The following is a 24774-nucleotide window of genomic DNA, read 5'->3' as shown; positions in this document are numbered from 1 at the left end:
AAATTACAAAAAAAAATCACTTACAAGATTTCTACCCCTGATTATAATAAGAATGGAGATAATGGTTTCAATTCGCATTGCTGCGCTTGATAAAAGTAACAACTTGAAAAACAGAAAAGCAAAAATTACAAAAATAAACAAGAAACTTAAAAAAACAACACTTTTTGTCATTACACCGAATCTGAACTAAAAACGGATCGTAAAATATACATAAACTAAAGTTAGACGTACCATTCCTGTTCCATTAACTTAAAATGGGCTTTCATTGGCACATTCACATCAGTGTTTATAAATTTAATGAGAAAGCTTAATCGACCATGATCGACACGAAAGATGAAAGCCACAGGTGTGAAACAAAGCATATAATATGCGAAACTATAAAGCAGGAATGGAAGGCCAACATTTTTCTAATGAGTAAGTACCCTGACATATAAGTTGACTTAGGTGAATATTGCCAGTGTATTTATAGTAAACGATATTTCTAACAATTTCTTACCATACGGCTAGGAGGTATGTATAGAAATTTCACAATTATTAAGAATTGAAAGCTACTTTGGGTAATTTTTAAATTTTAACCAATCAATTTTCTTTTTTCGGGTATTCAATTGCACTGAAATTGAAGTATCGTAGTAGAACTCAAAAGTCCATAAAGATTTCTACTAGATAATATCAATTAAAAACGCAACATAGCTCGAGATAAAACTAATTTTAGTTTTGCCTTAGCAATAGATCACCGTAAAAGAGAAGAACAAGTATGGAAACATATCTAATTTTAAGTGTAGCTGTAAATATTGCGTTAGTGGGTTCAGATGTGGCTTCGAACCAAATCTCAAACTTATGTTTAACTCCAGGCTGTATTCAAGCAGCCTCGAGTATTTTAGACAATATAGACGCAAGCGTTGATCCATGCGATGACTTTTATCAATTCGCATGTGGAAACTTTATCAAACAAGCATATGATGACAATTCATACATTCAAATAACGAAATATCGGGTTCGACAACAGCTAAGGGTGGCACTGGAAGAGAACGTTAAAGCACAAGAACCACGACCGTTTCGGCTGCTTAAGAAGATGTATCAAGCATGCATGAATACAACTGCTATTGAATTAGATGGATTGACAACTATAAAATCAATTATAGAAGATCTAGGCGGATGGCCGGTGTTAAAAGGACGGAAGTGGAATCAGAAGAAATTTCATTGGAAACAGTCTGTTTACAAGTTTCGTAATTTAGGTTACGTTGTTAATTATTTGATTACCCTTACAATTATGGAAGGCATAACGAATTCTTCACTGAGTACCCTTTATGTAAGTATAATATTGTAACTCTCACGTACTAATCTGTTCTTCAGATAAGGCCAGCAGACGTATCCCTTTCAAACACAAGTGACCTCAAACCGTACCTTAATAAAATGGTGCACGTTGCCACTGTCTTAGGTGCTAATAAAGGAGTGGCTGAAAGGGAGCTTAATGAATCATTAAAATTCGAGCATCATTTAAGTATGGTAATGTGGAGAGCGTTACAGTGTTAAATGCTCAGTTCAATTTTAACTTATAAGTTTATAGATGGCCAGCGCAATTCCAGAACACAGAAACTTTAGTTTAGGGTACCATCGCATGCCTGTATCAAGACTACAACTAATAGCTCCTAATATTCCTTGGTTGGAGTACTTGAATTCAGTGCTAAACATTCCCAACGTTGTCATTAAACCTTCTTACGTAATCATGGTGGAACACCCTAGCTACTTTTCAGAGTTAGAAAAATTGCTTAATAATACACCAAAAAGGTTTAATAAACATGCCCCCTATAAAACAGAATTGAAGCTTTCTATTTCAGAGTACTGGCCAACTATCTTATGTGGAAAGCTGTCGAATCATCGATACCTTACATTACAGAAAAGTTAGAGCAATTCGAGTGTTCAACTTTCAGGTGGCCGAAATGTGTCAGCTTAACTTTAGAGAGGTTAGTATACCTAGTGACAATTTTTTAACGGATTTATAACCTTTACGTGATTACAATCAGTATGCCAATTGCTATCAGTGCTTTATATATTCGGAAGCATTTCCACGAAGATATCAGGCAAGAAGTTACGGAAATGATTTCCAACATAAAAAAAGGATTTGTCAAACATGTAAAAAGCGCCGACTGGATGGATGACGATACAAAGTTTCATGCTTTAGAAAAATTGGCAGCCATGTCGTCTGTCGTTGGGTATCCCGATGAATTGCTCTCAGACAAAAAATTGGAAGACTATTATAAAGGGGTTGACATTAAGATTGTGTGTTTCAATTTATGAATTAGTTTTTAGTTGCATGTGGAATCCGACAACTTCCTAAAAATAAGATTGAGCACTAACCTCTTTATGTATGAGGCTGAAGTCAAACGTTTAGTACTGCCATTGAACCAAATCAATTGGATTGGAAATGCGGGAAGAGTTCTTTATGTTAACGCATACTACCACTATCCAACGAACAGTATAGGTAAGTTATATTGCTTGCTGACATGCATGTTCAATTATTATTAAATTTACAGAATTGAATGCCGGTAGATTGCAAAGCATCTTTGTTAACAATGATAGGCCACGTTATATTAACTACGGTGCAATAGGTTACATAATTGCACACGAGATTACTCATGCATTCGGCGTAGAAGGTTCAAACTTGGATAAAGATGGAAATTTTGTAGATTGGTGGGTACCATCAACAAAAGAAAAGTTCATAACAAAGGTTCAGTGCATGATTGATCAATATGGAAACTATTCCGTACCCGAATTGGGATTAAATGTATGTTAGTCACAAATCCTCATGACAACAACGGAATTTTTTGTTATTAATTGCTTTAGCTAAACGGCTTTAGGACCATAGAAGAAAATATAGCAGATAACGGTGGTGCGAGACATGCATATTTAGGATACAATGAATGGGTTCGGCGGAATGGGAAGGAACCACTCCTTCCCGCTCTCAACTACACCGATAGGCAATTATTTTGGATTTCGGCTGCGAATGGTTGGTGTGCAAATGAGATACCGAGTTCGATGAAGCGGCAAATTCATAACAATCAGCATCTTCCTTTCAAATTTAGAATAAATGTGCCTCTAAGTAATACGGATTATTTTGCTAAAGATTTTAATTGTCGTATAGGAAGTAACATGAACCCTGTTAGTAAGTGCGAAGTTTGGAGGTCATTGTAAGCGTTTTCAATAATTGTACTAAGTGACATAAATCATTCTTTACTTACAATAATGTGCTATTGAAATTAGGTTTTAATTTAGTTTAATTTAACTAATTTTTGTTTCTTACGGTAAAAGGCAATAAGAATATAAGAATAATAATACGATATCTTCGACTTTTGAGAACTGACTTAATTAATCAAGAATAATGTGCTAAGCTAAGCTGTTGAACATATCTTAACTGTATTATATTATAAATCATATTTCAAAGCCCATATTTACAGGAGATAATGGTCAAATAAAGTTTAGGGCATGGACGAATCTATTTACAAACTAGTAATTGATAAAAATGTCCCAAATTGTAGTTTCATCTTTGCGAAACAACTCACTTCTTATGGCCCCTCTCAGGTGGCTTAAAACCGTTCGTTAAAGGAGCTGAATGAAGATATATGTGACCATTTTTTGCAAGGAATTGGGTTATATTTCGAATTATGTTTTTGTGTTCAACTAATGGCCGTTTGCACCGACAAATTTAAGTGGAGCTTAGCTTAAGCGTAGCTTAAAATCCATGGCAACCATTGTCTCAATAATCGTTGCCATGGAATTTAAGCTACGCTTAAGCTAAGCTCCGCTTAAATTTGTCGGTGCAAACGGGCCCAAGTCTCTCAAATATTTGTGAGCGAATAATTAAAATTTTCTAGCTTCTATTAGTACGGTGCAATTAGTCCAAAAACGGCCTAGCCTCAACATACAAAGTAAAAGCTTCCTTCTTCCAATGTGCCCATTGTTCTATACAGTCCACATATTATTTGGTTTCACCATTGTAAGCGTAGGATTTGTTTTGGGGGGCAATATACAGCCAAGTGTACCTATTTTCTAAAAAGAACCTCCAAAAGCTGCAGTTTTAGAAATAAGGTGATTAAAAATAATATAATATAATTATATATTATCATTATTACACAGGTGATATTTTTACATATAACGGGCGATCAAAAATGAGTTGCTGTCGAGTCGCCTTTGCCTAGTTATTTGCTCTCGTGTTATATATTTCTTATTGCTATAGTTATTGGTGTCGCCATCCGAGGTTGTGCAGTGTCTTCCATGGTGTGTCTAATCTTTAAGTTTATCTTTCTAACGCAGTTGCATTTCTTTTCCCTTTCCATACAGTTTCTACCTTCGTACTGATTACTTGATAGTCTCTTGGTAACCATTACTTTTCTGACTACGTATCTACCTGCTTAAGGCATTAATGTTTTGGCAATAGCATATTTATCTTTGGAGTGGTTCTCTCTTTTTCCGTGATGTCTTGGTGACTCTATCGAACCGCTCTTCCGGATCTGTGATTTGCGTTTAACCAATTCGAGGTATGTTATCTTATATGATGGAGAATATTTTTCTTAAGACAAGTGTATTTTTAGGGCTTAACTTTTGCTCACGTTTTGCCTTTAAGTTCCTCATCTTTCTCTCGACAGGTTCTTTTAAGTTTTTATCGTTATGTCTTTTGGATTACCCTTTGCGTTTGACCTACTTGAATATTTACGCATTACCGACGCAGTACGTGGATCATTTAGCAGTTTTATATGGACCCGCCATTTTAATGAATGAAAAAAGACGCGTGGTTGGTTCTACATTACCGACTTGGCAGATTTACCCACCACTTCAGTGTAACTAAACAGCTGATTCTACCAACATTGACCTACTTGGAGATTTGTACTTGGAGATTTAGATACTTGTTCCGGAATCCTAACTGCAAGTATATTACGAACCCTTGGAGACCATTACCATCTTTCATATTAGCTCTGTTATACAGATATTAGTACCGTTGCTTTGTAAATCACTTTTTGAAGGTACCGATGCTTTGTCTGAAGCCGAGATCACCGATTCTTAGTTTCTTCTTCTTCCTTTACTGATAAAAAATAGTGTACAAATGACTAAAGAGTAGCAGAAGGAGTAATTATTAAATTGGGAATGTAAATATGTTTTTTCACTACTAGCGTCTGATGACATTGTTATTAACCTTTTTTCCACTTGTAAAGTAGGCTTTCTCGGCATTTGTTCAAAGTGGTTAATAATTTTTTATTATTAACTATAGACCGGGAGGCAGTGTACATAGTAACTAAACCATAAGCGACAAAAAATTCGACAATACAGGCTGAGAGTACGTTGAAAACTAATAATAAAATCACTAGTCTGCCAGTTGTAAGTGGCAGCATTAACTTGGGGCGGCGCTGAATAGGCGACTTCTTTAGGTGATCAACTAAATTACCAAACTATTACGGTCACGGAAAAGATTTGTATCAAGAAATCCCATTTTTTCCATAGTTTTCAAATATGCTATGGCAGACGATTTCAAGTGCAGCGTTGGTAGCGAAAGACGCCCTCCAATGTAGGGAAAAACACCCCTGAACTTAAACCATGAGGACCGTATAAAAATTATTCATAAAAAATTCCTCTTTTTGTCACTACTTTCAAATATATCCTGGCAGACGATATTAAGTGTAGCTTTAATAGTGGCAGACGTCTTAGAAGTTAAAAAAATTTAGGTATAGTAAATCCCAGCGAGTGCGAGCGTGTGAGAGATAAGCGCGCGAGAGCACAACGAACAGAGATAGCTATAGATTTACGCACCGCTTGGAGTTACCAAACGAATTAAATTAAGGAAAATAATAAATTCTTTATTTCGCGATAAGATTGTCGGTATTTCTTGAATTCTTCTTAGACTGAGAAACAGAAAACTTGAAGAGAAAAGAAGATAGATCTTCAGCTCGTTCTAAACTATCCTCTGACTCCAGGTTGTCTCTATGCAACATTGATGGATCGATGATTAAAATCGACAAGTTTGTTTTGCTGAAGCTTTTTCGGAAGTATGATTTCTTCAAGTGCTCCTAGTCCATCGCCAGTTGTAGATGTTGTTTTAATCAATGGATTATTTTTTTTGCTTCTTTTAAAAGATCTCCGGTAAACCTTTGAGCGATTTTCTGAACACATCCTCGGCAAGATTTGTGCTGTGTCAGCGAGAGAAGTACATCTTACTTTTGACAAATAGTTACCCCTTCCATGAAGCACGCAGAACATGATCGTTGAGAGCAAAATAAGGACAGATTACAATCCTACTCAATTTCTGTTTCCACTCAGAAGCAGTTTGCAAATTTCATAAAACCACTTCGCAATGATAGCCCAAAGCCTCTCTTATAGATTACTTATACCGTTCATAGGCAAAAAAGACCTGTTGCGCTTTACTTGGAAGGAAAGTTGTGTTTGCCACATATGAAGATAAGTGCTATAAATTTGTGACAAGGGAAGATGATGTGGTAAAAACTGAATTGTGCTGCAGTCACTAAGAGGCAGATTCTCGAATAATTTACCATCTTGGTAAACTACCAACAAGTAGCAAAGTCATTATTAGCGCTTCCGATAGGGATATTGCTGTTATTGCTTTGGGAAATGTAAAATTGACGCTACCATCAAGGTATTAGATGGAAGTAGGTCTCTTTTCCAATAACACGCAGAAATTCATAAATCTTCGAAAGATGTTCGTGAATTTGGGTGTTGATGTGTGTAACGCGCAGGGTAACGCGTTACCGGGTTCCCACGCATTTACCGGATGTATGACTTATGGTCCTTATGGTTTAGTTCATCGCAATTTGGGCGAATGCCACCGAAAAATGTCTGAGTTTCTACAATCCGTTTGATTGAAGTGGATGGAACTATGTGAATCAGAAGTTTAGAATCAAATGGTTTGAAAGATCTCAGTAGTCAGTATCCTATCGCTATCTCTGTTCGTTATGCTCTCGCGCGCTTATCTCTCACACGCTCGCACTCGCTGGGATTTACTATACCTAAATTTTTTAACTTCTAAGACGTCTGCCACTATTAAAAGCTACACTTAATATCGTCTGCCAGGATATATTTTAAAGTACTGACAAAAAGAGGAATTTTTTATGAAAAATTTTTATACGGTCATCATGGTTTAGTTCAGGGGTGTTTTTCCCTACATTGGAGGGCGTCTTTCGCTACCAACGCTGCACTTGAAATCGTTTGCCATAGCATATTTGAAAACTATGGAAAAAATGGGATTTCTTGATACAAATCTTTTCCGTGACCGTAATAGTTTGGTAATTTAGTTGATCACCTAAAGAAGTCACCTAGTAGTCAATAATGAGAACTGTCACGCTGTCACTTTTAGAAAACACAACCCGAAATTTCGCTCAATAAACGTTTAGACAAGTTCTCTAAAACGAATAATTGCCACCATTCGCAATTTCCAGAGAAATTACATACCTAAAATTATCACATTTTGAAAAAATTCGAACCAAATTACTCTTTGAAAAATCTCAATGACAGAACAAAATACGGCCTGTTTGACTTGTACTTCCACGTACTTGATTGACATGTTAAATTAAGAAACAAAAAAATCTGTCCAACCGTTCACTCTCTTATCAATAAAATATGTTCATTTAGAGGATTTCAAGTGCTAGTAGTGAAAAAAATAGTATATATACCACGGTAGAGAAGTCTATTATTGCCTTCGCACCTTACACCCCTTGGCGCAAGCGCCTCGAGATGTAATCTTGGTGCTCAGGCAATAATAGTGGACTTCTCTACCTTGATATATAATGTACTATTATCTACGACCATATAATGTGAGTATTATACTTATGGTTTGTTCGGTATAATACCATCTATTATTCCCTTAGGGTTTAGGATTTTAATCTGGTAGTTTATAGATTTGGGCTTATGAATTTTGTCCTGTAGAACCAATAAGAATAAATTGGATTGATGCAAAACATTTATGGATGACAAAATGATTTTAAGAAACAACAAACAGGACGCAAGCATCAATGTTGCAAACAAAAAATCAATAAACTGTTTGCGATGCTAGTCGCACAGAATAATAAATATGTACTTAGTAGGAAATCTGAAACGGTGGTAGGCACGGATCCACGAAAGAGGAAAATTGCCCCCCGCCCCCAAGGGCAGAGATTTTACGGCTCATAGAACACTACTTGAGTTTGAAGAAATTGTTATGCCATTGGCTGCACAGTACACCTCATTTGATTGAGAGGGTTTTACCTACTAAAAACCACGGTGTTGTCAACTCATGGAGAGTATTATTGACAAAGTGTTAAGGGGCATCTTAGATCTAAAACAAAAGCTTGGTATGTGAGTGTGATAAATTGACTGGCAAATGCATAAAATAGCGTCTGTAAAGATATTTTCCAAACTTTTCGGGACCCCCCTTCTACGTAGAGGTACCCCCGAGAATAGGATACCTAACCATCCCTGTACTAACATTTAGCATCTCCAAAATGTCATGAGACGGCTCTGAACGGTGGTGATGCCAACTAATCGTAAAATATACATAAATTAAAGTTAGTACATACTATAGTGGTTAATTAACACAGAGTTCATTGACACAATCACGTATTCCTGTTGATCAGTAAACATATTGTTATAAATTTAATGAGAAAACGATACGGTACGATTCAAATTAAACTTAATCGACCATATTTGGCACGAAAGCTGAAACCTATAAAAAAGTATTGCATCCATTTTTTTTTAAACTATAGTACCCTAACCTATTAATATTTCCAGTGCATTTATAAGAAACGACATTTGTGATAATTTCTGGCCAGGTATGGATGACAATTTCGACCACAACTATCGTCCTTATGAAGTTAGTAACACTTAAAAATTTAAAATTACTTAACTTGCTTGGACAAGTTTTGAATTCTAACCATTCAATTTCCTTTCTTCGGTTATTCAATTGAAATGATGTTGAACTATTGTAGTACAACCTATCCATAGTGAATTTGTTCCCATTTACTTGACAATCTTTCGAAAAGGATTCTTTTCACTGCCAGTATGGCTTATTGCTTCATTATGCCCCTCCACCAATTATGTAATTCCTTACACCATAATGGTAGTTTAAAGCAAATCAAAAATTTTACGTAGGTACATATTATGCTGTTTTGCGTCCAGAATTAATTGGATTACTCTCGGCGCACTCGAGTTTGTGGGATAATAGAATATCCAATGTTACACTCGTGGAAGTTATAAGGTTTTATAATAAAATCTATAATACCTAGCGCTATGTGGTGCTAGTCGTGCAGAATACAGATGAGCGTTCTTAGTAGGAAATCTAAAACGGTGGCAATGCCAACCGATCGTAAAATATACATATAAACTAAAGTTAGTAGCTACTATAATATATGGTCAATTAACTTAGAATGGGCTTTGATTAGCGCCTTCACATATTCACCTTAATTAATGAAAAAACGATAGGGTCCGATTGAAATTAAACTTAATCGACCATATGACTGACACGAAAGCTGAATGCCACGCATGTGTGAAAAAAAGCATAAGCGAAACTATACAAAAGGCAGTGATTGGCATGCCAACATTTTTCTAATGAGTAAGTACCCTAACACATTACTTTGACTTAGGTGAATATTGCCAGTGCATTCATAGGAAACGACATTTCTAACCATTTCTTGCCATACGGCTAGGAGGTATGTATAGAAATTTCATATCACAATTATTAAGAATTGAAAGCTATTCTGGGCAACTTTTAAATTTTAGCCAATCAATTTTCTCTTTTCGAGATTTCAATTGCACTGAAATTGAAGTATCGTAGTAGAACCCGTCCAAAATAAATTTGTTCTCAGGTACTCTATAACCGTTGAGAGGCGAATAACGTTTCCCTGACCTATAGTTTATCTCGCAATAATGCAATAACTATACGGTAGTTTAAAGCCAGCGACAAATTTCAACTTTACTTATATGTGCAGTTTTGCGTCAAGAATTAATTGGGTTATTCTCGGTGTTTGTGGACTAATAAAGAATAACTAACTGTTCGAGATATTTGAATGGGTTTGTTCCTGTTGAAAGTCTACTTAACCAAAATTTCGGTAATTGCAGCTAACTTAAGAGCCTAATATAGATATCTCATACTAACATTTAAAATAACAGTGAAAAGCTTATAAAGTTTTCTTCTAAATAATTCTAATTGGGATACAAGTTCACTTTCTAAGAATAAAAATAACACTTCAAAACAGTTAATGAGAGGAACATTTGTCTATATATGACTTACCAAGTCATTTATGTGTCAATATGGAGTGGGGATTTAGAATGGGGGTGAAACGATGGGATGGGCCAAAGGGCTTTACGCATTTTTGCACATTTTTACAGATTTTTGATAATTTCAGTATGTTTGAAATCGAGAGAAGCGTGAAACTGTAGTTAACCACCTATGGTTTTATTATTATGTAGTTAAGTTATCTGATCGAACGTTATAATTATAAGTTTAATTAAAAACGCAAGATACCTCGAGATAAAACTAATTTTAGTTTTGCCTATAGATCACCGTAAAAGAGAAGAACAAGTATGGAAACATATCTAATTTTAAGTGTAGCTGTAAATATTGCGTTAGTGGGTACAGATGTAGCTTCCAACCAAATCTCAAACTTATGTTTAACTCCAGGCTGTATTCAAGCAGCCTCGAGTATTTTAGACAATATAGACGCAAGCGTTGATCCATGCGATGACTTTTATCAATTCGCATGTGGAAACTTTATCAAACAAGCAAATGATGATACTTCATACGTTGAATTAACCGAAAATCTGGTTCAACAACAGCTAAGGGTAGTACTGGAAGAGAACGTTAAAGCACAAGAACCACGACCGTTTCGGCTACTTAAGAAGATGTATCAAGCATGCATGAATACAACCGCTATTGAACTAGATGGCTTGACAACCATAAAATCAATTTTAGAAGATCTAGGCGGATGGCCGGTGTTAAAAGGACGAAAATGGAATCAGAAGAAATTTGATTGGAAACAGTCTGTTTACAAGTTTCGTAATTTAGGTTATGCTGTCAATTATTTAATTGGCGTTAGAATTACGAAAGACATTACGAATTCTTCACTGACTACGCTCTATGTAAGTATATAATATTGTAACTCTCACGAAGGGTTGCCACATTGACTGCGTTGAATTCCGAGACACCATTCCTCCGTGAACCCAAATTAAGACCGGTAAAAATATGCCTTATTCAAAAATTTATTGGGTAGGTACCTCGTTTCTAATTTTTATAATAAAATTTTGGTAAAAAATTGTTGTTTTTTGCTGCTACTTTTTTATCGTTATTATAGTTAATTTTTTTTAATTTCAAACGTATTAATCCCATTACATTTTTTAACGCACAAAATAACGCAACAGAAAAAAGATTTTAATAAAAATATCAGAAAAAATAAAATGTGTATCAATGAAATTTAACAAACGCACGTCTTTGTAGAACAAAAACCAACATATATTGAACAAACAAGTTGTAAATCAGCATCGAATAACTGAGGGGCGCGGCGCGATTGTTTGAATTGGTTCACTATAAACTACGTATTAACGTAATTGTCAAAATCCCGCGGTCGAGGTTTATTGCTATTTCTTTTGGCTCGAGCAATATCGTCGCTTGGATTTGGGCAAATGTAAATTTGGAATTTTTATTTACGACGTTTCGTTATTTTTTCCCGGGATTTAATATGAAAAACCGGGATCTGGGACAATGCAGCTATTTCCGAGACAATCCCGGAAAATCCGAGCCATCTGGCAACCCTATTCTCACGTATTAATCTATTCTTCAGATAGGCCATGGAGCTGAATCCCTTTCAAACACAAGTGATCTCAAACCGTACCTTAATAAAATGGTATACGTTGCTACTGTCTTAGGTGCTAAAAAAGGAGTGGCTGAAAGAGAGCTTAATGAATCATTAAAATTCGAGCATCATTTAAGTCTGGTAATGTGGAGAGCGTTACAGTGTTAAATGCATCAGTTCAATTTTAACTATACGTTTATAGATGGCAAGCGCAATTCCAGAACAAAGAAACCTTAGTTTAGGCTTTGAATATAATACATTCAAAGGGTTAAGGTACTATCGCATATCTGTATCAGAACTACAACAAATAGTTCCTTATATTCCTTGGTTGGAGTACTTGAATTCAGTGCTAAACATTCCCAACATTACCATTAAAGCTTCTCAGGAAATCATATTTGAACATCCTATCTACTTTTCAGATTTGGAAAAATTGCTTAATAATACACCAAAAAGGTTTAATAAACAGCCCCCTATACAACAGAATTGAAGCTTTCTATTTCAGAGTACTGGCCAACTATCTTATGTGGAAAGTTGTCGAATTATCGATACCTTACATTACTGAAAAGTTAGAGCAATACGAGTGTTCAACTTTCAGGTGGTCGACATGTGTCAGTTTAACTTTAGACAGGTTAGTAGTGACAATTTTTTAACGGATTTAACCTCGGCAATCAGTATGCCAATTGCTATCAGTGCTTTATATGTTCGGAAACATTTCCACGAAGATAACAAGCAAGAAGTTACGGAAATGGTTTCCAACATCAAAAAAGAATTTGCCAAAAATGTAAAAGGCGCCGACTGGATGGATAATGATACAAAGCTTCATGCTTTAGAAAAATTGGCTGCCATGTCGTCTCACGTTGGGTATCCAGATGAATTGCTCTCGGACAAAAAATTGGAAGACTATTATAAAGGGGTTGACATTAAGATTGTGTGTTTCATTTTATGAATTAGTTTTTAGTTGCATGTGGAATCCGACAACTTCCTAAAGATAAGATTGAGCACTGAACTCTTTCTTTATGAGGCTGAAGTCAAACGTTTAGTTATAGTACTGCCAGTGAATGAAATCAATTGGGTTGACAGGGCGAAAAGAGTTCTTGAAGTTAACGCATTCTACCACATTCGAGCAAACAGTATAGGTAAGTTATATTGCTTGCTGACATGCATGTTTACTTATCATTAAATTGTCAGAACTGCCTGCTGCTCAATTGCAAAGTATCATTTTGAAAAGTAATAGGCCACGTTATATAAACTACGGTGCAGTAGGTTACGTAATTGCACACGAAATAACTCATGGATTCAGCGGCAAAGGTTCAACATTTGATAAAGATGGAAAATTGGTAGATTGGTGGGAATCATCTACAAAAGAAAAGTTCAAAACAAAGGTCCAGTGCATGATTGATCAATATGGAAACTATTCCGTACCCGAATTGGGATTAAATGTATGTTAGTCACAAATCCTCATGATATCAACGGAATTTTTTTTGTGATTGATTTAGTTAAACGGTCTTAATACCATAGGAGAAAACATAGCAGATAACGGGGGTATGAGATATGCATATTTAGCATACAATGAATGGGTTCGGCGTAATGGGAAGGAACCACTTCTTCCGGCTCTCAACTACACCGATAGGCAATTATTTTGGATTTCGGCTGCGAATGGTTGGTGTGCAAATCAGATACCGAGTTCGGTAAAGCGGCAAATTCATAACGATGAGCATCCTCCTTACAAATTTAGAGTAAATGTGCCTCTAAGTAATACGGATTATTTTGCTAAAGATTTTAATTGTCGTATAGGAAGTAACATGAACCCTGTTGGTAAGTGCGAAGTTTGGAGGTCATTGTAAGCGTTTTCAATAATTTTACTAAGTGACATAATCATTCTTTACTTACAAGATTGTGCTATTGAAATTAGGATTTAATTTAGTTTAATTTAACTAATTTTTGTTTCTTACGGTAAAAGGCAATAAGAATATAAGAATAATATTACGATATCTTCGGCTTTTGAGTAATCAAGAATAATGTGCTAAGCTAAGCTGTTGAACATATCTTAACTGTATTATATTATAAATCATATTTCAAAGCCCATATGTACAGGAGATAATGGTCAAATAAAGTTTAGGGCATGAACGAATCTATTTACAAACTAGTAATTGATAAAAATGTTCCAAATTGTAGTTTCATCTTTGCGAAACAACTCACTTCTTATGGCCCCTCTCAGGTGGCTTAAAACCGTTCGTTGAAGGAGTTGAATGAAGATATATGCGACCATTTTTTGCAAGGAATTGGGTTATATTTCGAATTATGTTTTTTGTGTTCAACTTAGTCTCTTAAATATTTGTGAGCGAATAATTCAAATTTTCTAGCCCCTATTAGTACGGTGCAATTAGTCCAAAAACGGCCTAGCCTCAACATACAAAGTAAAATCTTCCTTCTTCCAACTGTGCCCCATTGTTCTATACAGTCCACATATTATTTGGTTTCACTATTGTAAGCGTAGGATTTGTTTGGGGGGGGGGGGGGCAATATATAGCCAAGTGTACCTATTTTCTAAAAAGAACCTCCAAAACCTGCAGTTTTAGAAATAAGGTGATTAAAAATACTATATGTAATTATATATTATCATTATTACACAGGTAATATTTTTACATATAACGGGCGATCAAAAATGAGTTGCTGTCGAGTACCCTTTGGAAGTTCAAGTTAAATACGAGTTCCTATGTATGTCCAAAGGTGACTCGACAGCAACTCATTTTTTATCGTACAGTATTATAAAATCATTTCTGCTGGAAAGACATTCATTCTTAATGCGGTAGGTATTTTCAATAGAAAATTCAGAATCGGGTTTATATCACCTACTATAGGCCTGTGGAAGCCTGTTTAAAAAGTAGCGGCCCTTGAGAAGGTGGTAAGGTTGTAGTTCCTCCAAGGGCTTATCACTAACATACTATCTGCCACTCAAATCGCAAAGTGCTTTTACAATATAGAGTCTTGTATTCAAAAAAGTAGTCCAATGTTTCCAAAAAAACTAAAACATACGTTCTACTTTTAACTCTGGCACCGTTCACTTGTAACGTGTTTTTTTTCTGCTTAAACATTCGAAATATACTCTCGTTTAGATTTAGTATTTTACTCTATTTATATTCCATACGCCTTCTAGGTAGGTTTATTCTTGTAGTAGAGTTCTTTTGCCTAGTGTTATAGATTTCTTATTGCCATAGTTATTGGTGTCGCCATCCGAGGTCGTCCATGGTGTGTCTAATCTTTAAGTTTATCTTTCTAACGCAGTTGCATTTCTTTTCCCCTTCCATACAGTTTCTACCTTCGTACTGATTACTTGATAGTCTCTCTTGGTAACCATTACTTTTTTGACTACGTATCTACCTGCTTAAGGCATTAATGTTTTGGCATTAGCATATTTATCTTTGGGGTGGTTCTCTCTTTCTCTGTGATGTCTTGGTGACTCCATCGAACCGCTTTTACAGATCTGTGATTTGCGCTAAACCAATTCGAGGTGTCTATCTTATATGATGCAGAATATTTTTCTTAAGACAAATATATTTGCTTAACTATTGCTCACGTTTTGCCTTTAAGTTCCTCACCTTTCTCTCGTCAGGTTCTTTTAAGTTCTTATCGTTATTTCTTTTGGATTACCCTTTTGACGTACCTACTTGAATATTTACGCATTACCGACGCAGCACGTGGATCATTTACCAGTTTTATATGGACCCGCCATTTTAATGAGTGAAAAAAGAGGCGTGGTTGGTTCTGCATTACCGACTTGGCAAATTTACCCGCCACTTCGGTGTAACTAAACACCTGATTCTGCCAACATTGACCTACTTGCAGATTTGTACTTGGAGATTTAGATATTTGTTCCGGAATCCTAACTGCAAGTATATTACGAACCCTTGGAAACCATTACTATCTTTCACATTAGCTGTGTTATACCGATATTAGTACCGTTGCTTTGTAAATCATTTTTTGAGGGTACCGATGCTTTGTCTGAAGTCGAGATCACCGATTCTTAGTTTCTTCTTCTTCCTTTACTGATAAAAAATTTGTATAAATGGCTAAAGAGTAGCAGAAGGAGTAATTATTAAATTGGGAATGTAAATATGTTTTTTGCACGATCGGTTATTGTCGGCTACTTACTAATTCATTTTCAAGGCTGTAAGGTGCACTTACCAACCTAGGGCGGTAAGTGTATCATAGCAACGTGCTTAGCAACCAAGTGACAGTTATAGTAACATGCGACAAGTAGGATATGTGTCAAAATTCAAATTATTCTTTATTAATGTAGAAGTTAAATGTACAATTTGTCAAGTTACAAAAATTAGTTCGGGAATTAGACAGGCAATTGGAAAACACGGTGTTTACAGATTCTTGACAGTCAGCAGTCGACAGAGGATTTGAATTAGTACGGTATGAAATAGCAGGTTCTGTTGATGGCAACGAAGATAATGAAGGGTTCCCTGGAGGTCCACATAAAATCTTCTGAGCGGTTTCAATCTTGTTAGTTAATGACTCATTGACATAACTTTCAGCAACATTACTGCTCTTCCATCCACCGTGCCTTTTTAATCCAATGATATCTATTCCTGCATCCGCTAGCAAGGTAGCGGATGATCTACGGAAAGAATGTCCAGTGTATTTCTTGGGGTTTGGTAATTTCAAGTAGCTAGCGATTTTAAAAGGCCAAGTACCAATTTGATTTCTTCCAATAACTTGTCTTGCACATTTTCCTTTGCAGTACGATACAAATAGTTTTGGAGACGGCATATTCTTCGGTCTGAGAGCTATATACATTGAGTTAGAAAACTAATGGAGGGAATTAAATGCTTGGCCAGACGTAGACCACGGGAACCAAAAGTGGCCTCTAACTGTGATTAAAGTACCACACCACTTCCGTTATCATTAGTGTCTCACTTCAGTGGCGTAGAGATATAATTTTCTTTCCACTAATAGGAATAATAACAAAAAAAAACGTATAGAAGGAGTAAAATACATGCTCGTGGTAAAGTAAGCAAAATAGACAAGGATGGGAAAGTATGCAGATTTAATATAATCATTGATTACAAATCTAAATATACATCGATGTGTTCCAGTAGTATAATTAAGGCCAGTTTACTGTAGCCACTACAACTTGACAACTCCTATTAAATTCACTGTGTTGATCAATAGCTACAATTGATTGGTTGGTCTCAGGTTCATTACAACGGCAGAGATATTCAATAATAATTTATTGTTTATTGGTCTCAAAATGTATCCGCACTCGTAAAAAAACTTACACCTGATATCCATATTATAAACTCACACGTTTAGCTGTAAAAACAAGTTTTGATAGTACCTACTGCATATTTGACGAGATATTTGATGAACATTCTCCGGTGCAACGTTTGGTCGAAATCACAGTCAATGAAGCGTTGTGAGCACAAAAGCAAATTTCGAGAGCTGTTCTTGAGATATATTTACAAATGTTAGGTAACCATTTTGCTCGAAGTACTGGTTCGTTTGGAAAACTAAGAAACATAAACTAGGTACCTACAACCTCGCCTACAACATGATAAATGACATGTCTTACCGATGAAAGGAAATGCCCTGTTTCTTCCCTTTATGAGAAATTTTGCATGATACGCAGCTAATCATTCTCAATTCACAAAATTGCGTGTGATAAAAACACTATGCGGCAGTTAGTTATTTATATAAACCAGAGCACAAACCGATCCGAAATGATTAAGTACTTCAAAATGGCAAATTTAATAAAATTTGAATTTGGTGGAAAACTGACAGTGACAGGACCCGCGTTTTCATATGTCAAATAATGTCGGTCAACATGTACCTTCACGGGAACCCATCCACGCGAGTGGCCTCTATCTGTGGCAACTTCCGTCTACAAAAATTCTTACCCCCTCTACGATTATGTTCCCTCCATTAGTTTTCTAATTCAATGGCTATATATTTACGGTAAATTTCCATATAGTTGACAAATTTATCATTTATAATGGAAAACGTCCTCTGTGTATAGTTTTTTTGTGGTTAATAATTTAACGGTAATATATGTTCCGCAATCAAGTACATCATTAATTGTAATATTATACAATTCATCTCTTCTGCATGGTCCTGCCATGCCAAACATCATGCCTAGCTGTATACATATTAATGTTAAAATTAATGACTGGAGTCTGTACATTACTTACCTTTATCATCAAGTACGTGTCATCTGGTGCTTCCCTAAGAAATTTATGGAAATCTGCTTTAGAAAAAACGCTAGATTTTTTTGGCCGATATCCAACGTTCTTTTTTGAAATATCAACACCCCTTCTTAGAAAAATCATACTTTTCAACATGGAATAATCACACCATAAGCTTGATGGCGATTTCAATCCTTCACTACGTTGAACAAAATATGCTAACACAATTTTTTCACTTATGTCAGTTTGACATTTACTTTCACACCATTTAAGGAAAGAACCATATGCAGCTTCATATCTACTTTTAGATTTTTCGGGAATAATCGACGCGCAGCCAATACTCCATGCATTTTCTATTTCGGAATCTTCTGAATCATTCATGTTCACTGCATATATATATATGGTTCACTGTCTCAACCAAACCACGTTTCGCGTACGTGTTGTTTTGTTTTCAAAAACAGAAACGTAACTGTAGCAACCCACAAAAAATTACTGAACCCATTGTGATGCTACCACATTGATACATTCGAATTTAGTTTATATCAATAATAAATTGATCGTGCAAAAAATAGCGTAAGCACCACGGCCAGTAGGTGCTTAACCAATTTCGGATAATATTGCAAACCTCGAGCTGCGCTCTCGGTTTGCAATTATTATCCTCAATCGGTAAAGTATACACCTACAACTGACCTTAATACTTAATATACTATATCTACGAATAATATGAGTATTATACTTATGGTTTGTTCGGTATAATACCATCCATTATTCCCTTAGGGTTTAGGATCTTAATCTGGTAGTTTACAGATTTGGGCTTACGAATTTTGTCCTGTAGAACCAATAAGAATAAATTGGATTGATGCAAAACATTTATGGATGACAAAATGATTTTGAGAAACAACAAAGAGGACGCAAGCATCAATGTTGCAAACAACAATCAATAATACTGTTTGCGATGCTAGTCGCACAGAATATAAATATGTACTTAGTAGGAAATCTAAAACGGTGGTAGGCACGGATCCACGAAAGAGGAAAATTGCCCCCCGCCACCAAGGGCAGAGATTGTATGGCTCATAGAACACTGCTTGAGTTTGAAAAATTGTTATGCCATTGGCTGCACATTTGATTTGATTTGATTGAGAGGGTTTTACCTACTAAAAACCACCGTGTTGTCAACTCGTGGAGAGCATTATTGACAAAGTGTTAAGAGACATCTAAGATTTAAAACAAAAGCTTTGTATGTGAATGTGGTAAATATAACTGGCAAATGCATAAAATAGCGTCTTTAATAGTTATATATTTCCAAACTTTTCGAGACCCCCCTTCTACGTAGAGGTACCTCCCAGAATAGGATATACCTAACCATCACTGTACTAACATTTAGCATCTCCAAGATGTCATGAGACGCCGCTGAACGGTGGTGATGTCCACTGATCGTAAAATATACATAAACTAAAGTTAGTACCGACTATAGTGGTTAATTAACACAGATTTCATTGACACATATTCCTTTTGCTCAGTATTCATTGTTATAATTTATAAATTTACTGAGAAAACCATACGGTATGATTCAAATTAAACTTAAATCGACCATATTTGCCACGAAAGCTGAATGCCAGGAAGTTGAAAAAAGCATAAGCGAACCTATAAAAATAGTATTGCATCCATTTTTTTTTAATTAGTACCCACCTATTAGTATTTCCAGTAAGAAACGACATTTGTGACAATTTCTGGCCAGGTATGTATGACAATTTCGACCACAAGTTTATTATATCCATTGGTAATGTCAAAACTTTAAGAGCGAATATCTCGAAAACGGTTTGTCGGAGGAACGTACTCTCAAAGGCAAAATTTGCAGAATGGAGTCTCGGAGAATTTTGAATGTATGCCAGGCGGTCTTTAAATGTTTGTGTGTAAAGAGCCTCCTCCCCTTATAACCCAACCATTTACTAAGCTATATTGGTTATATTGGTTATACTTGTTTCTTATCGTTTATGGAGGAAATTTTCTACAAAATGATGACCATTTCTTTCTTACAACAACGAAGAAGATGAATAGTTGAATAGTATTGATATATATTTTTTTAATTTCAATAAAATTATTGAATTATAAGTTGTTTATCAAATAAATAGATTTTTTTCTAATCTGAGTTGTGATTTCATACAGAAAAAAAATTCTCCACGCCCTGTACATGATGAACATGCTTGCTTCCCCTTTTCGAGCAGAAATGTATTAAAATTGGTTTACACATAACAATAATAAGTCCATTATTCGAAACAATTCATAAGAGGTAAACAGTACTAAGTCCCGTAAAACAAAAATGTTTGATAAAATTTCAAAAATTCGATCGTACATATGTAAACTTACTAGTTATAAGTAACATGGTTCTTCATGATGAAAGTAATCAGATGTATAGGTTAATACGGTCAAATTTATTTGTGCTTCTTATAATGTGGTTTTCTGTAAACTTTTGAATTTGTGACTTAGTATACTTTACCTCTGAGGTACAGAATGGTAGTTAGCAAACCAAAATTTCAATTTTAGGTACGTAGGTACATACTATGCTGTTTTGCGTCGAGAATTAATTGGATTACTCTCGGCGCACTCGAGTTTGTGGGATAATAGAATATCCAATGTTACACTTGTGGAAGTTATAAGGTTTTATAATATAATATATACCTAATAGCGCTATGTGGTGCTAGTCGTGCAGAATACAGATGAGTGTTCTTAGTAGGAAAAATAAAACGGTGGCAATGCCAACCGATCGTAAAATATACATATAAACTAAAGTTAGTAGCTACTATAGTATATGGTCAATTAACTTAGAATGAGCTTTGATTAGCGCCTTCACATATTCACCTTAATTAATGAAAAAACGATAGCGTCCAATTGAAATTAAACTTAATCGAGCATATGACTTACACGAAATCTGAATGCCACATGTGTGAAAAAAAGCATAAGTGAAACTATACAAAAGGTATTGATTGCATGCCAACATTTTTCTAATGAGTAAGTACCCTAACACATTACTTTGACTTAGGTGAATATTGCCAGTGTATTCCATTTCTTGCCATACGGCTAGGAGGTATGTGTAGAAATTTGATATCACATTGAAAGCTATTCTGGGCAATTTTTAAATTTTAACCAATCAATTTTCTCTTTTCGAGTTTTCAATTGCACTGAAATTGAAGTGTCGTAGTAGAACCCGTCCAAAATAAATTTGTTCTCAGGTACTCTAAAACCGTTGAGAGGCGAATAACGTTTCCCTGACCTATAATATATCTCGCAATAATGCAATAATTATGGTCGTTTAAAGCCAGTGACAAATTTCAACTTTACTTACATATGCTGTTTTGGGTCAAGAATTAATTGAGTTATTCTCGGCGCACTTCAGTTTGTGGACTAATATAAAGAATAACTAACTGTTTGAAATATTTGAATGGGTTTGTTTCTGTTGAAAGTTTATTTAACCAAAATTTCGGTAATTGCAGCTAACTTTAGAGCCTATTACAGGTATCTCATACTAACATTTAAAATAACAGTCAAAAGCTCATAGTTTTCTACTAAATAATATTAATTGGGATAGAAGTTCACTTTCTAAGAATAAAAATAACACTTCAAAACAGTTAATGAGAGTAAAAGTTGTCTACATAATGACTCACCAAACCATTTATGTGTCAATATGGAGCGGGGATATAGAATGGGGGTGAACAGATGGGATGAGTCAAAGGGCTTTACGCATTTTTGCACATTTTTACAGATTTTTGGTACCTTCAGTCTGTTTCAAATCAAGAGAAACGTGACATTTTTGTTAAGCTCCTATGGTTTCATTAATATGTAGTTAAGTTACCTGATCGTACGTTGAGTAGTTTAACTGTTTAATTAAAATTAAGTTAAATTAAATACGTAACATACCTCGAGATAAAACTAATTTTAGTTTTGCCTTAGCAATAGATCACCGTAAAACAGAAGAACAAGTATGGAAACATATCAAATTTTAAGTGTAGCTGTAAATATTGCGTTAGTGGGTTCAGATGTGGCTTCGAACCAAATCTCAAACTTATGTTTAAGTCCAGGCTGTATTCAAACAGCCTCGAGTATTTTAGACAATATAGACGCAAGCGTTGACCCATGCGATGACTTTTATCAATTCGCATGCGGAAACTTTATCAAACAAGCAAATGATGACAATTCATACATTCAAATAACGAAATATCTGGTTCGACAACAGCTAAGGGTAGTACTGGAAGAGAACGTTAAAGCACAAGAACCACGACCGTTTCGGCTGCTTAAGAAGATCTATCAAGCATGCATGAATACAACCGCTATTGAACTAGATGGCTTGACAACCATAAAATCAATTTTAGAAGGTCTAGGCGGATGGCCGGTGTTAAAAGGACGGAAGTGGAATCAGAAGAAATTTGATTGGAAACAGTCTGTTTACAAGTTTCGTAATTTAGGTTACGTTGTTAATTATTTGATTACCGTTGAAATTATGAAAGGCATAACGAATTCTTCCCCGAGTACGCTTTATGTAAGTATAATATTGTAACTCTCACGTACTAAGCTGTTCTTCAGATAAGGCCAGCAGACGTATCCCTTTCAAACACAAGTGACCGTACCTTAATAAAATGGTGCACGTTGCCACTGTCTTAGGTGCTAATAAAGGAGAGGCTGAAAGGGAGCTTATTGAATCATTAAAATTCGAGCATCATCTAAGTATGGTAATGTGGGGAGCGTTACAGTGTTTTAATTGTTCATATCAATTTTAACTATAAGTTTATAGAGCGCAATTCCAGAACAGAGAAACTTTCATAGGTACCATCGCATGTCTGTATCAGGACTACAACTAATAGCTCCTAATATTCCTTGGTTGGAGTACTTGAATTCAGTGTTAAACATTCCCAACGTTATCATTAAAGATTCTCACGTAATCATGGTGGAACACCCTAGCTACTTTTCAGAGTTAGAAAAATTGCTTAATAATACACCAAAAAGGTTTAATAAACATTCCCCCTATAAAACAGAATTGAAGCTTTCTATTTCAGAGTACTGGCCAATTATCTTATGTGGAAAGCTGTCGAATCATCGATACCTTACATTACAGAAAAGTTAGATCAATACGAGTGTTCAACTTTCAGGTGGTTGACATGTGTCAGTTTAACTTTAGACAGGTTAGTAGTGACAATTTTTTAACGGATTTAACCTCGACAATCAGTATGCCAGTTGCTATCAGTGCTTTGTATGTTCGGAAACATTTCCCCGAAGATATCAAGCAAGAAGTTGCGGAAATGGTTTCCAACATCAAAAAAGAATTTGCCGAAAATGTAAAAAGCGCCGAATGGATGGATGACGATAGAAAGCTACATACTCGTCTCATGTTGGGTATCCAGATGAATTACTCTCGGACAAAAAATTAGAAGACTATTATATAGGGGTTGGACATTAAGACTGTGTTTTTCATTTTATGAATTAGTTTTTAGTTGCATGTGGAATCCAACAACTTCCTAAAAATAATACTGAGCACTAACCTCTTTAAGTATGAGGCTGAAGGCAAACGTTTAGTACTGCCAGTGCATCAAATCAATTGGGTTGACAGGGCGGAAAAAGTTCTTTATGTCAACGCATTTCATCACAGTCTAACAAACAGTATAGGTAAATTATATTGCTTGCTGACAAGCATGTTCAATTATCATTAAATTTACAGAACTGCCTGCCGCTAAACTGCAGAGTTTTAAAAATGATAGGCCACGTTATATGAACTACGGTGGAATAGGTTTCACAATTGGACACGAAATTACTCATGGATTCGATACAACATGTTTAAAATTGGATAAAGATGGAAATTTTGTAGATTGGTGGGTATCATCTACAAAAGAAAAGTTCATAACAAAGGTCCAGTGCATGATTGATCAATATGGAAACTATTCCGTACCCGAATTGGGATTAAATGTATGGTAGTAACATCATTCTCATGATATCAACGGAATTTTTGTTATTAATTGCTTTAGCTAAACGGCTTTAGGACCATAGACGAAACTATAGCAGATAACGGTGGTGTGAGACATGCATATTTAGCATAGAATGAATGGGTTCGGCGCAATGGGAAGGAACCACTTCTACCCGGTCTCAACTACACCGATAGGCAATTATTTTGGATTTCGGCTGCGAATAGTTTCTGTGCAAATCAAATACTGAGTTCGGTGAAGCGGCAAATTCATAACGATAAGCATCTTCCTTTCAAATTTAGAATAAATGTGCCTCTAAGTAATACGGATTATTTTGCTAAAGATTTTCATTGTCGTATAGGAAGTAACATGAACCCTGTTAGTAAGTGCGAAGTTTGGAGGTCATTGTAAGCGTTTTCAATAATTTGACTAAGTGTCATAAATCATTCTTTACTTACAAGGATGTGCCTTTGAAATTAGGTTTTAATTTAGTTTAATTTAACTAATTTTTGTTTCTTACAGTAAAAGCCAATAAGAATCTTCGGCTTTTGAGAACTGACTTAATTAATCAAGAATAATGTGCTAAGCTAAGCTGTTGAACATATCTTAACTGTATTATATTATAAATCATATTTCATAGCCCCTATTTACAGGAGATAATGGTTAAATAAAGTTTAGGGCATGCATGAATCTATTTACAAACTATGGTAATTGATAAAAAAGTCCCAACTTGTAGTTTTCTATCTTAGAGATACAACTCATTTCTTATGGCCCCTCTCAGGTGGCTTAAAACTGCTCGTTGAAGCGAGTTGA

The 24774-nt window shown here is 35.4% G+C and overlaps 2 protein-coding genes across 5 annotated transcripts; both read left to right on the top strand.

Moving 5' to 3' along the window:
- The first annotated feature begins 381 nt into the window (after window positions 1–381).
- On the top strand, window positions 382–3492 carry LOC116171781 (neprilysin-2-like). The gene is made up of 9 exons (XM_031488778.1): window positions 382–510; window positions 724–1309; window positions 1354–1506; window positions 1568–1788; window positions 1839–1964; window positions 2025–2265; window positions 2311–2482; window positions 2535–2785; window positions 2845–3492. Exons 2-9 carry the CDS (start codon window positions 755–757, stop codon window positions 3190–3192), a joined length of 2067 nt encoding a protein of 688 aa, XP_031344638.1. The 5' UTR covers window positions 382–510; window positions 724–754; the 3' UTR covers window positions 3193–3492.
- Window positions 3493–9567: 6075 nt separating this feature from the next.
- LOC116171780 (neprilysin-2-like) lies at window positions 9568–13961 on the top strand. Of its 4 annotated transcripts, none has more exons than XM_031488777.1 (9): window positions 9568–9586; window positions 10655–11112; window positions 11811–11963; window positions 12025–12275; window positions 12325–12450; window positions 12495–12735; window positions 12781–12958; window positions 13011–13261; window positions 13319–13961. In XM_031488777.1, exons 1-9 carry the CDS (start codon window positions 9583–9585, stop codon window positions 13664–13666), a joined length of 2010 nt encoding a protein of 669 aa, XP_031344637.1. In that variant the 5' UTR covers window positions 9568–9582; the 3' UTR covers window positions 13667–13961. The 4 variants fall into 4 exon arrangements, with proteins under 4 accessions (XP_031344637.1, XP_031344635.1, XP_031344636.1 ...); XM_031488775.1 differs by lacking the exon at window positions 9568–9586 and adding an exon at window positions 9595–9683 and having other exon boundaries at window positions 10533–11112; XM_031488776.1 differs by lacking the exon at window positions 9568–9586 and adding an exon at window positions 9595–9683 and having other exon boundaries at window positions 10527–11112; window positions 12513–12735.
- Window positions 13962–24774: the final 10813 nt, after the last annotated feature.

This window comes from Photinus pyralis, unplaced genomic scaffold (assembly GCF_008802855.1).
Source record: "Photinus pyralis isolate 1611_PpyrPB1 unplaced genomic scaffold, Ppyr1.3 Ppyr1.4_LG5, whole genome shotgun sequence".
NCBI lineage: Eukaryota > Metazoa > Arthropoda > Insecta > Coleoptera > Lampyridae > Photinus > Photinus pyralis.
The sequence above is the reverse complement of the archived record's forward strand: the minus strand, read 5'-3'. Positions and strand labels throughout refer to the sequence as shown.

Bases quoted from the DNA above. Each gene is read 5' to 3' on its own strand.
- LOC116171781 (XM_031488778.1), top strand. From the start codon at position 755: ATGGAAACATATCTAATTTTAAGTGTAGCTGTAAATATTGCGTTAGTG. The intron at 1,310-1,353 runs GTAAGTATAATA...TCTGTTCTTCAG, and splicing joins CTTCACTGAGTACCCTTTAT to ATAAGGCCAGCAGACGTATC. The intron at 1,507-1,567 runs GTAATGTGGAGA...ATAAGTTTATAG, and splicing joins TCGAGCATCATTTAAGTATG to ATGGCCAGCGCAATTCCAGA.
- LOC116171780 (XM_031488775.1), top strand. From the start codon at position 10,558: ATGGAAACATATCTAATTTTAAGTGTAGCTGTAAATATTGCGTTAGTG. The intron at 12,959-13,010 runs GTAAGTTATATT...TTAAATTGTCAG, and splicing joins CATTCGAGCAAACAGTATAG to AACTGCCTGCTGCTCAATTG. The intron at 13,262-13,318 runs GTATGTTAGTCA...TGATTGATTTAG, and splicing joins TACCCGAATTGGGATTAAAT to TTAAACGGTCTTAATACCAT.